This window comes from Etheostoma spectabile, chromosome 5 (genome assembly GCF_008692095.1).
Source record: "Etheostoma spectabile isolate EspeVRDwgs_2016 chromosome 5, UIUC_Espe_1.0, whole genome shotgun sequence".
NCBI lineage: Eukaryota > Metazoa > Chordata > Actinopteri > Perciformes > Percidae > Etheostoma > Etheostoma spectabile.
The window spans coordinates 9001248-9015352 of NC_045737.1; the positions used below are offsets into that span (position 1 = coordinate 9001248).

Below are 14105 nucleotides of genomic sequence, written 5' to 3' on the forward strand. Positions count from 1 at the left end.
TTAACACAGTCAGGCAACCAATTTTAGCCTTGGATCGGCACCTTGCCAGTTTGCAGATACACACACAGTAATGAAACATATAATGTTTGTAGTTCAGTACACAAATTTTCAAAGAGAACAAGCACTTCATCTCTTCTATCTTTTACCTGACAAATAATGTCCTGTTCTGCTCTATCCTTTCTCTATTACTATCCAACCTTTTTCTTCCTCTTTCTGCTGTCCCATCAGCAGTCAGGCAGTTAACACTCATTTTGAACTTCCACACTGGCTGCAGAAGCAGTTTATCAGCTAGATGCAAGCTGCATATACTCATGGTGCAAAAAGGTTTAACGCACATGAACGCTGATGAAAACACACACACTGCACACACACTAGCAAACTCTAAGCAGCGTAAATGATTAACAAAACAAGAAAATGCACATGCTTATATGCACACTCTCATTCATCCCCTGAACACACTGCTATGGTATCCTTTCAGTTGTGAGACTGAATGTGTGTGTGCAAGGTGACACTAGAGAGGAGACGCTGTGAGTCCACAGAGGGATAAGATGACAGACACCTGATACACACATGCTTTCTCATTTAACCTGTCCTAGAATACCTGCTGTTTCAGGTTAAAGGAGGGCACAAAAAAAGAGACAGACAGGGAGATGGAGGTGGTTAGAGTGTGAGACCACACACACACACACACACACACACACACACACACACACACACACACACACACAGAGAGAGAGAGAGGTGTGCAAGACATAGGGAGCTTCTCTCAATTTTGGTTTTGCACTTTTTTATCACTGTATTGGAAGTCTTGTCCTTATCATGTACTGTATGCTGCACCAATACCACAGAAAGACATTTCTGTATTGGGTAGAGATCGCCCAATACTGTTTTTTCAAGTAAGATACCGATTACTAGTAGTTAATGAAACTGATATTTGGAACCAGTATGCATTTATAGAGAAAATGAAAATTCTTTAAGAGTTTATTTTATAAATTAGAAACTTTCAACATTGTACACAGTAAAAGATGGTCAGATAGTGTTGTGGGTGGGACATTAAGTCAGACTCAGTGGTGAGTGAAACCGAAGCAGAGGGACAGACACAGAGCTGTAGTGGAGCCGAAGTTGCACACTTTATAGTTAATTAACTTTATTGTTTATCAGGCAAAAAAAAACGTTGATACAGATAATTTGCAAACTGTCAAAAAACGGTTCAATAATTGGCCAGGGCTGATAATCAGTCAATCGCTAGTATTTAGAGAACTGATTCTAATACTTCTATGTTGTACATACACTGTCCTGCTCTTGTCATGTGCTGTGTGAATAAGGACTGTGCTACTGCTGAGCTGCAGCAGGGGGCAGCGGTCAGGAAAATCAGGACTAGCATGGACTCTGACCCTGGAGCGGCCCACAAGCACAAGAGCTGTGAGGCTTCAACCTTTTCCACACTGTCCTTCTACAAGTCCCCTCTGGTAGAATTTAGATAAGAAGAAAGGCCAGCACAAAACAGACCCAAGGCATGTTTAGTCCTGAACCCATTTGATGCATTCTCCCTCCCTCGAGGCTCTCAGGGCTATGTTCAGGGGTTAAGGGTCGTACTCCACAGCTAGGTCAACAACCATTTCAAGGATGTCTTCCTCTGGGTCAGCACTGTAACAACATGGACTGGTCTCAGCCAGTCAAACAAAGGCTCTCCAACACCAGAATGCAGGCAGATATGGAGCTGCACATTCCTTTCCACTGGTGATGTAACCATCAGATAAGGTCAGAACGCAGCAGAGGAGATCATGGATAATATGTGACTAATTGCTGCAATCACCCAACTGAAAGGCACTTTGCAAATGAGTCAGCACATATTTACTGACGAATGTGTGTGTATGTAAGTGTGTGTAGGTGTGTGTGTGTGTGTGCATGTCTGAATGTAATGTTCACACTCAACAGGCAGTTGTAAATGGGGATCTGGATGTAAAACACTGAGCCCCTCTCTCCTCCGGTTTGACGTGAGGGGAGGTATGTGACGGCCCCTCCAGTCTTTTCCTCTCCTGCAGCCTCTCATTTTTCCACTGTTGAATAAACTGAAACTCAGAGTGGAACTTCTCCCTGACACACCACCCACACACACACACACACACACACACACACACACACACACACACACACACACACACACACACACACACCCCACACCACACACACAGCACTCTGGCTGCACCATTATACTGGTAAAGAACACCCTAAACAGGCACACCCAAATCTCACAACTCAGCACACATATAATGCACGTATACACCAGCAAACATATACACAAACTCTCACACACACACACACACACACACACACACACACACAAACAGGCTGCCCTTCAAATAGTTTTTCGCAGCCTTTTATTTGGCTGCACGCCCAGTGGTTAGAGTGTTTCATTTTTCCCTGTGTATGGAACTGGGCAGCTGTCCAGACAGACACACAAAGAGAAAGAGGCACAGAAAGACAGAGAGAGAGAGAGAGAGAGAGAGAGAGAGAGAGAGAGAGAGAGAGAAAGGGAGGGAGAGAGGGGGTTACTGAAAGAATGAGAGCGGCAGAGAGGGAGGGAAGATGAGGACCAGCAGAAAAACAAGAAGAGAGGTGCCTAGACCCGTTAACAACTAGTTCCCTCCGAAACCTTATGATTGATATGATCCTCTCTTTTTCCCTCTCTCTCCTTGTCACACACACTCTCCTTGGCTTTGACACCATGGCGTCTCCCTCTGCCCCTGTGGCCTTGTGCACTGCCCCCCCCCTCCTTATCACATCCCTCCTTTTCTTCTTCTTTTCTCTTTTCTGGAGCTGACCATTCTCCCCCTGTGGGAACTAACCCCCCTCCCCCCTTCTCTCCAGCTCCATTCAGAGCGCTGCTTTGCTGTGATCTGTGTTTCTGACAGCTCTGCACACACACACACATACACACCACACACACACACACACACACACACACACACACCACACACACCACACACAGCTCCTCTGCAAACAAACACCATGAATACTAACACGGCCTTTGTGTCCACAGCATTTAAAATGGGGTAGAAGGAGAGGAAGGGAGGGTGGAGGGAGGAGTGCAGAGAAAAGGAGGAAAAGCGATGGAGGAGAAAAGAGGCACTGTGTTGATCTTGTGGCCACTCTCACAGACCTCCCCCCTCCCTCAATGCCATCCACCCCCCCCCCCCCATCCCTGTTTCTCGTTCTCGTCGTTCTTCCCACCAGTTCTCCCGGAATAAAGACTTCCATTCATGCGCCTGAGGAGAGCCACAGCAGGGGAAGAAAAGAGGGAGGCGAAGGGGGAGGGAAGATGAGGGGGGTGTCAAGGTGGGACAGTTAGTGGATCACTGGGATCAAGCCCACTGCTTAAAATTGTGTGCATGCGTGTCTGTATGTCTATTTCCGCTGCCTCAGCCAATGCTTCACTATCTCAGATCTGGTGGCATCCTTGCCAGCCAAAGCATCTTCTGGGAAAGTTGGGTGGGAAAGTTTGGAAATTGGGCTCCATTCAAAACTTCCGCTCTTGGACTAATGCTGCAATTCCACAACTATGTGTTTAGCCCACAGCTACAGTTTTCTTGTTTATTTGAGGTAAAAACTCACTTTTCATCTGCAGCATGTTGTTACTTCTGAGCTGGGCATGATCAAGCATTCAATCTACAGTACATCTGTCCTTTAGCTAACTGCAAGGCAGAAGCCAGATTTCTTGCACAGCAGTAGGTCCTAAGCAAAATGTTCCCTCCTACGTCCACAGCAGTAATCCTTCAGATTGGAGTGCTCCTAAAGATAGCAGCGAAACACCCAAGAGTCTCCTTGTCACACTCTCTGCAGACACGCTCAGACGTAGATGACTCAATCTGAACAAAAGCATGTGATTGGCCGAACTGAAGCACGTTATTACGGTGCAATTGGAGGTTTTCACCCACACATTAATGACAAACACATTTACATGCTACACAAAGTATACATCTAATCCCCGCTATTAGCATTAATGGTGTGTGTTTTGTGTGTGTGTGTGTGTGTGTGTGTGTGTGTGTGTGTGTGTGTGTGTGTGTGTGAATGGTACTAAGGACCACATTAGAAGAGTTTTTTCATAGTGATTATTGCAGCGATTATGCACCAATTGTTCCTTTCATGGACGTGGCTGTACCTCCAGTGACAGCATTATGCATTTCAGTCAGCGTTAATGCTCGGCACAAAGAAAATATACACAAGCAAAGAGACTGGCCACACACAAACACACAACTCGCACGCACGCACGCACACACACACACACACCACACACACACACACAGAGGTTTGAGTGATTCATGAATAGACAGAATGCTGTTAAATCAATTCATCTATTGGGAAAGTAAATTACACACACCTACACACACGTGCACAACAGACAGTACAAAACCAAAGGAACGTGTTGTTCACAGCGCTCTGTGCACCATATGACCCAATCGTACCACTTCTGTACAACAGGAAACAATTAACAACCAATGAGCTGCTCTAAATCCTAAGGGATGGCTTCCTGTGTGGAATGATGGGTAATTCAAGACAGAAGCGGTGCCGAGATTAAACACTTCCTTTCTAGCAAACAGTGGTCTGTAACAGCGAAGCCTCACGCACTGATTAGTTATTCAAAAATAATGCACTTAATGCGTCATTGTCTAGTTACTGAGGCAATACTCAACAAGAAATTACCACATCACCTGTGCGTTCCTGTGCATATTTGGGAGATAAAAACTAAATTAATGGTGTCTCCATTACCATATGATGCTCTGTTATACTGAAAACTTTAAATGTCTTTTGACTTTCCGATTTGATAAAGCAAAGCAAAGGAAACACATAGTCACACTTGATTGTGCTGCTGAAACTAATCAATTAATTAATGGTCAGAACACAAAGTTGAATTAACTTTTCTTTTAGTATTTCATAGTTGGGTTTAGCCTGTTTTTAGCTTCACAAATTTGAGGATTTACGCTTTTCTTAATTTTATCAAATTTTTTCACTATTTTATGAGATGTTATAGGTTGAACAATCAAACCAACCGATTAATCAATAACAAAAATAATCATTGTTTGCAGCACTAATAGAGCGCAAATAGTTTTCTATAAAGTGATTCTTACAAACAGACATGTACTGTGTCTTGAAGAACAACTCTTGAGACTTCAATTCAAGTTTAAAGCATGTAAAGTAACACTTTCATTGCTTTGTCTACATATTTCTGTGAATATCTCAAGTCCTCAGATGATCCCCAGCATGCTAGAGAGAGAGCTAGAGAGCCACTTTATGACATCCTCAGTGACAGGGAGAATGGACAAAGTGAGACACAATAGTCTTAACCAATCAGACTGCCCGCCTCCCCTCAGGCCCCCTCGCACCAACAATAATGTCTTTGTATGAGGCTGCACTCCACTCGCACGTTCACATGCACACAGAGACCAAGCACAGCATCCTACACTTTCTCAGACGGGCACAAAGAGAGGCGGGAGAAGCAGTGCGCCACATCTAGAACTGCATTAGTGCAAACAAGCCTATGCCAGAATTAGAGTGTGTATCTCAGCTATCAACCTGGCTATGTGTGTCTGTGTGTTTCTTTCCAGGCCTGGGCACATGCCTGCAGCTGCACCCTCGCTCCCTTGTCTCAACCGGCACCCCTTCTTGTTGTAGGTGAAAGGTCACACGGAGTGGCATTCCTCTCGGTCTGAGAGCAAGCGAGCATTACGCTGAGCAAAGGGGGCAGAGACAGAGAGGGCGAAAGAAAAATAGAGAGAGAGAGAGAGAGAGAGAGAGAGAGGAGAGAGAGAGAGACCGAGCAGGGCAGAAAGCACAAAGGGGCAAAAATGCAACAGAGCAGGGCAGGTAAAAGATGAGGAGCGCAGGGCATTTGGGAGTGTGTATGTGTGTGTTGTGTGTGTGTGTGTGTGTGTGTGTGTGTGTGTGTGTGTGTGTCTGTGTGTGTGTCTGTGTGTGTTGTGAGTGTTGAAATGGACCACTAAACAGAAGACCCTTGTGGCTCTTCCCTGCTTCATAAACACAGCTGTTTGTTTAGTCTGAGCCGCCCCAAGGGACAGACACAGACAGAAGGACAGACAGACACATTTATATCATTTATTCATGTCTGCATCCATACTTAAGAGACAACGAGCATAAATAAACAGCAGAACTACAGACAGATTATTTTACAAAGCCTTCTACAAAGACATGAAAAGGAGCAGAGAACTGGGCACAATGACACACACAAACACACAATGCCCAGGGCTTAAAGGCTTTTTAATTATTTGTATGATTAGTTTTTGTTAATGTTAAAATGTTTTATACCACAAAATGGTGATTGCGTCTGAATAAAGTATGTATTTTAACCAACTATCCAAAATTTATAAACTAAAATAAAATAGTGGCATGCCAATAAAGCCAGTGAAAAGTGCGTGAAAGCCTGAAAAAAGATTTTTGTAAAAGGAGTGTTGAACACCACCTCTCCACGGTCATCTCTTTTGCTTTCAGACACACACCACCCTTCTGACAGGCGCGTCCCAGGCAGCTGATGGGGCCATCAGATTTCACTGACAAACACACTTACGCTTCAAGTGAGACACAGTGAAAGTCAATACTCTGCGCCTGCTTCTCCGTTACTTTGACTCCAATCATCCACTTTCCTCCCCTCCCGGCACCAAACATCCCCATCTATCCCTGCTGGATGTCCTCTCAAAACCACAGAATACACTCCTCCGTGTGTACACACACATCCATGCAGGCACACACGTACACACTGACTAACCACAGAGGCAGAGGCATGATGGAGCCACACTAACAAAGCAGCCACCAAGAACACATGATGCTGTGACTCAACATCACCCGTGACCGCAGAAGACATTAAACATGGCAGCCCTCCAGATAATCCCACAGTTATGTGAGTCACAGTCAACCGCTGTCCAAAAACCAAATTCAGGTTTTTTATAGAGTCTACTCTTATATTGATGTTGCCATGAAAAACCCATGACTACTTGGATTTAGGCTTTTCCTTATTGTTGTTATCTTTATAGCCGGAGGGCTGTGGTGTTCTTTTACTACACAAAGTTAGTTTGGTATAATTTTAGGAAGGACTACTTACTGGTGTGAAAAAGACTATCAGCTGTAAAGCATCCTTAAAATCTTATTGTGATTCCTAAAAATGTAAAATGTAACTTGAGCTAGACTGGCTATTATAGTCTCCCTGCATCTGCCTGAAGAGGAACAGCAACCCACTGGGACTGGGCACAATAGCGAATGAATAGGGCTTGACCTTTGGGACAGATTGAGAAGATGGTATGTGTGTGTCCGATTGAGAAATTAGCTACAGTTCCAACCAAATGGTCAGCACCAACACACACATAGACACCAAATCCAGCCCTGAGGGTAAGGAAGCAAAGGCCAGACTCCAGTTGTCTCAACCCTGACCCACTCACACAAACAAACAATACAACACACACACACACACACACACACACACACACAAAAACGGAGGCTTACACAAATGTGAATTCCAGCTATCACCTCGACTTTTGAATGTCCGGCAGGGTCGAAGTTCATCTCTTCTTCTGCCAGCCTCCAGTGTTGTTTTGTGTGACAATGTGTGTCTGGGTGTGTGCATGTACGTGTGCTCACTAGGAGTGACCTTGCAGAGTCATTCATTGTGGATACACTGCAGCACTAGCACTGCTGCAGAGCTGATTAGGGAGCAATCTTGCTTAGTGTAATGTGGAGTCAAGTGTGTGTATATTTGTATGTGTGTGTGTGTGTGTGTGTTTGTGTGTGTGTGTGTGCGTGCGTTTGGTGGGAGGAAGGACAGTAGAACAGATTGTGTTTTGCCTGAACTTTCTTCCGGTTTAAGAGATACTCAAAGGCAGATCAGAGGTTAGATGCGAGGAGAGTGCGTGTGCGACGTGCATGTGTGCGACTTGAGTGTGGGTGTCGGTGTGTGTTTCAAGTGTGTACAGAGTGTGTATGGGGGTCAGACACAGATGGACAGCTGGTGTTTCAGTGGTGCTAAATCACTCACCCCTCCCCAGCATATAAGCACACACACACACACGCACACACAAGCATACACATGTCCCATCCCCCATTGACCACAGGGAAACGCCCCTTAAAGCATTCCCAGCTCCACTCTCAAAGACTGCACACTGAGGACGCGCGCGCGCACACACACACACACACACAAACACACACCAAAATAAAAGCCTGGCCATTTTCACTTAAATGACACAGAAAAAAGTCCAATATCACAGTTTGGGTGACAGTTTGGTCAGGCCATATTATAGGTGACTATTTCATGTTCATACACTTTCATAAATCAGTCAAGGATTGCTCCTTGTGGGTAAGTACAATGCTTCAACACACACATGCACACATGCTGACATACACACACTCACTCCTATTTTATGAGCTCATCAAGTCCCTCAGGTCACCAACCGCCATCTCAACCGCCAGGGAAGAAAAAGCTCCCATCAAACGGCTAACCATTTCACACATAAGCATGTGAACGTATAGCATGCACACACACTTGGCGTGGCAGCATTAATTTCCTTGTGAATGCACTTGACTACACATAATAAAAACACATAATAATCCCAAACACGCTGAGAGACCACCAAGCAGCAACACACACACACACACACATACACACACACACAGCCAGGGACCACCAAGCAGAGGGGCTGTCAAGACAAGATAAGTGTGTGTCTAGCGTCAGGGTTTCGTATATAGCACTACTACACATACACGTTCGCACACACACGTACAACAACAACACACAGCCTGGCCTGAACTCCTGGAAAAGCTCTGGCTTATCTTTCCCCACAGATAGTGAAATGGATTAAGAGCCACATTTGGCACGTCCAGAGAACTGGACAGATAACCAGGAAAACACTCTCTAACTGCAATCACTGCTCAACATGATTTGTGTGTGTGTGTGTGTGGTGTGTGTGTGTGTGTGTGTGTGTGTGTGTGTGTGTGTGTGTGTGTGTCTGTGTGTCTGTGTGTCTGTGTGTGTGTGAGAGAGAGAGAGAGAGAGAGATGCATTTTACCTTGCGTAACCTCCTCCATGTGTTGGCATCGCCTTGATAACTGGGTCTATGTGTGTGCGTGTGGGCATGTGTGTCTGGAGAAGTGATGCAGTGGTTGACCCAAGACCCAATCCGTTAGAACACACACATTCATCTTCCAAACACACACAGCGTGCCCAGACAAAGAGCTGTGTGTGAGGGGACGTTCGGCATGTGTGTGATGTCAGCTGGAGACAGAGAAGGGAAGCCCATCGTATCCCATTTATGTGTGTGTGTGGTGGGGTGTGTGGTGTGTGTGTGGTGTGTGTGTGTGTGTGTGTGTGTGTGTGTGGTGTGTGTGTGTTTGTGTGTATGTGTGTGGGTCTGTCCCCTGACACAAGGCGCCTGCTCATTGACCTCTCTCTAGTTATAGATGCCTGCTATGAAGATGATAGGTGGGTATGATTCCTTTTCAGACTGGGAAATGGCATATTTTTCTATTCTCTTCGGTATGGCTGTGTCCAAAATCACTCCCTTGTTTGATCATTCACATAATGAACGCTAAGTAGTTTACTCAATAGACAGCAGTAAAATAAGATTGTGGACAGCTGTAGAGTCACAACTGTCATCTATAAAATGTGATAAAAAAAAACAATTGAATATATATTTTTAGGGCATTCTCACACTCACTATGTAATCCCATATAATTTGCTTTTTAATGTTTATTACAATTATTGTTTGCTGTGTCCTGTTACTATTTGATGCTGGAATGTCAGTTTCCCCAAGAGAAGAGAAGAGAAGAAAAGAGAAGAGAAGCCACCCTACATGTTTGCCTACTTATCTGTCTGTCTGTCTCTTCCCTTCTCTGTCTATTAGAGTCAAATCTCTCTCTGTGTCTTAATGGGCATCTATTGTATCCTACCTCTCCCCCTTCTCTATTCACCACACACTACCACACGCACATACACACTCCCTCTGAGGGGGCCCCTTAACCAGGCTCTCCATATGCCTGACCCCCACCTCCTTTCTCCTCCTCCTCTTTCCACAACCCCCTTCTCCCTCTCCCCATCCCCGACTCACACTCTGGCTTCTGCTCTGTTGCTGCTGCTGCTGCTGCCCACGCTGCCATCTGCTACAAGACAACAGAGAGTGAATGAGGGAGGAAGAGGAAGAAAAGAGTGGCAAAAAAGAGTGAGTGAAAAGAGGAAGACATGAGGGAAGAAAAGACTGAGGGGAAAAGCGGAGAACGCGGGACAGATAAAAGATAAAGAGAAAAAGAGGGAAAGAGTAGATATGGACACAATACAGCAGAGAGGCTGTCCATCTGCTCCCCCTCTCACCTCCCCTCCCCTCCTGACACTCAGCCTCACACACACCACAAAGAGAGTATTTAACCTCAACACACACACACACACACACACGCACAAACACCCACACGCAAGGGAGACAGAGAGACAGAACGCAGCCCAGCCTCTCTCTTTAACCCGTTCCTCTCCAGTGAGCCTGCCTGTATTACACCCTTGGGGTGGCAGGTGATGGGTGGATGGAGAGAAAGGATGTAGGGGGGTGCAGGGGGTGCAGGGGGTAGAGGGAAGGGGGAAGGGGGATGTGATTGAGGGACAGAGTGTAGGGGATGAAGAGTTGAAACTGATCTGAATCAACACCAACACATCCTCCCCTCCCCAAACCTAAAATCTCAATAGAGACCAGCTTGCTACCCCTGTCACTATGACAACCTCTGTCAATCATACTGTAGCAGTAGGCTTCCAAATGGGGACCGATGGTACCAGCTTAGGAATGGCTGCCCAAATTTCAGAGTGCAGGGTTTAGCTCACTCATGGATTTAAAATGAACATTTTAGTGGTAAACATGCCTTTATTTACAGAAATGCGACAGCAGGTCAAACCTCTTCATAGTCTACTCTGTGGTGAAAATACGCATCCTGCAAACAACTAGCTAACATTGACAAAGCAAAACCCACATACTTCCGTTCCAATTGAGTTGCAATTTCGTATTTGAATCACCACTCAGACTTTAAGCACAAGTTTGGTGATTTCACCAAATGTTCCATTTTATTGTAAAAACCCAACACAATGTATTTCCAACCCCTTGTCACCTATTACAAATGCCTACTGGTTTTTATTAGTTCAACCAACCATGCTTTATCAAAATTGTTTAGAGCCCTGAGGAACTAAAATGATCCGGTAATTCATTAGAAAAAATGATTAGCAGAAAACCTTTGTGAAGCAGAAATATGTTTTTTCTGCCTCTCTTGGTAATTATCTTGCGACCCCTTAAGATTAATCTTCCAACTCCTTTTTTTTTTGGTTTCCAACCCCTCAAGTTGGGAAACAGTAATGTAAAGTACGTACAATACATCTGTATATATCTGGCTTCATGACACTACAGATAGCCTATTGAGAGTATGAGTGGCACATAAGCTGACTACTATATTTCGTTCAAATTTAGTTTAGACAATTTTCAGTTGAAAAGGTGTGGTTTTTATATGACATGATGGTTAGACATGTTGAAATTTCCCTCAATAACAGATCCTTGATTATGTTGATTGGTTATTTTTTGGGGGTTGCATCAGACCCCTCTTGAACACAGACATAGAGTGGATATATCTGACCATGCAAACACCTCGTGAGCCCCTTGAATTTAAGTTAACACCACAAGACTGAAGGACAACATAGCAAAATGCGGCCCAGCATCATGTTGACAACATGACGCCTTCGCTCCTGCTGGGCCTGTCAAGCTCAGTGATATTGCGATGGCTTTCAGGTTTAGACACACACACACCACTGTGTAGGTCAACACATACTACAAACACTAGATTCCCCCAAGGACCTGTACGTACACAGTGTCACACACACACACACCAAACAACGGTGAAGTGTGTAACGGGTGTGATGGGGGAGGGGGATGAAGGGGCGTGACCCACAAGAACTGATTTTGTTAGAGAGAGGAGAGGAGAGGAGAGGAGAGGAGAGGAGAGAGAGGAGAGGAGAGGAGAGGAGAGGAGAGGAGAGGAGAGGTCGCCGTATATATGACCACAAATGGAGAGAGCAGACACCAGCTGTCACTTGCTTATGTCAGCCCTATTCTCAGCTCCTATGTGAGTGTGTGAGTGTGTGGTGTGTGTGTGTGTGTGTGTGTGGTGTGTGTGTGTGTGTGTGTGTGTGTGTGTGTGTGTGTGTGTGTGTGTTTGTCACTGTGATCTCAGCTAGCCATGACTGGTTTCAATTACACTGCAAACTTTGACCCTGTGTAACCAAGCAGGGAAACGAGCTACTGAGAGAGAGAGAGAGGTAAAGAAAGAGGTAGAGTGTATGAGAGAGGGAGCAGTCCATTCAAAGATGTTGAGATAGAAAGAAGGAGTTACACCTGTGAAAAACATACTGTACGTGAAATACAGCACTTCCAGGGATGGTGACTTACCCTTTTTCTGGGGGGTCCTCGTTCATCGTCTTTCTGGCCGCGCCCTGCCCCGCCTCCTGTCCGTCCCTGACGCCCCCCTTTGCCCTCTCCAACCGGAGGTCTGATGGTCATCCTGATCTCCGGTGGGCAAATGTAGTTCTCAAGGTTCTTGGGGGGCTTCTTGGTGCGCTTGGTGGTCTGAATCTTCAGCTTTAGACTTCCTTCCTGGAAACTCGCTTCCTTGATGGAGAACTCCTGCTCCTCCAGAAGCCCTTCTACCTGCTCCTCTAGCCCCTCCCCTTCGCTGATGGCACCGTTAATCACGTCATCACTGCGTGCCAAACTGATGCCCCCTGCTCCTTCCTGGTCCTCTTCATTTGGCCCCACCCTGCCTCCTTGTAACTCCGCCTCTTTGGGTCGGGCCGAGCCAACCAGATCCCTTGGCTCCATCCACACTCCAGCCAGAGCCAGTCAGGATGGGGGAAGCTGTGGCAGCCAGCCAATGGGAAGATAGAGAACAGTAATCTGTCGGGCTGGTTGGTTGTTGTCAATCAGCTACTGGGGTTGGGTTGGTTGTCCCACAGGAACACAGCGAAGCCAGGGACAGTCTGCGGAGAGAGCAGGTAAATGATATGATGACGAAAAGAAGAGCTACTAAGACAGAGTCCTGTCATCCCCATAGCTTCTATTCCATTCTACCTCTCAACACAGGCCTGTCTGCTGTCATCAACATTATTAGCTGCCTATTATGTATGAAGACAAACACACAAGCTCATCACAGAACTGTGGGGGCATGCTGCTGCGCTCTCATTTGCATTTTGTACCTCGCATAAACAAACACATTTTTGACATCCACTACCACTTGCCTTCCTCTCTCCCTACTCTCTCCTTTACTCACTCTTTGCTAATCCTTTTCTCCCTCCCTTTCCTTCTATCCCCTGACAGATCTGAAGCAGAGCGTGCAAACACTAGAGTGATCAGTGTGCAAAATAAGACATTCCTCTTCTCTGCTCTAAAACCAGGCTGAAGTTAGTCTGAGGACACAAGCTAGAAAAAATGAAAGAAGCTGACTTCTGTTTTTTCCTTTCACCAGAGCAGGAAAGGAGGGAGGGAATCACACATGGGGAGAAAGGAAGGCAGCAGAGAAAGACGGAGGGAAGGAATCTAAATTCTTTCCCCAGATGTGGTTTACGAGCTGGTCTGGAAAAAACAGCGTCTGAACTGTTTTACACACACATGCATTGGCATTGATACACACATGCATGAAAAACTGAATGCACATAAATACACATACAAATGACAGTGTTGCTGTCACCGAGTACACTTATTCGCCACTGCTGCTATTTCTTCTCTCTAGAGTTGTCGTAGCCATTTCTCACAGGATTCACTTTTTCCTTTTTGGATCATTGCACATGCCGGTGCAGATATATATTACATACTTACATCAACACACATATGCACTTACACAGTCTTACTTACACCCAGGCTTATAAACAGAAAGCAACCAAAACAAACACTGGACTACACTTCTCACTACTGCTCGAGGGAATCCCATCAGTCAATATGACATGAGGCATGACTGAGCTGAGAGTGGGGAATTCTGTCTTACACACTGAGCTTAGACTGACACCATTTACACTCATGTGAACCCAGACTAGA

General features: G+C 45.5%; 1 protein-coding gene across 3 annotated transcripts in view; it reads right to left on the minus strand.

The window, feature by feature from the left end:
- The window catches only part of setbp1 (SET binding protein 1), a 34332-nt gene that overhangs the window by 14400 nt on the left and 5827 nt on the right, over positions 1-14105 (minus strand). For all 3 annotated transcript variants that reach the window (XM_032515664.1, XM_032515666.1, XM_032515665.1), the window contains exon 2: positions 12468-13054. In XM_032515664.1, coding sequence (XP_032371555.1) covers positions 12468-12896 — 429 coding nt within the window. In that variant the 5' untranslated portion in view covers positions 12897-13054. The remainder of the gene's footprint in view (positions 1-12467; positions 13055-14105) is intronic.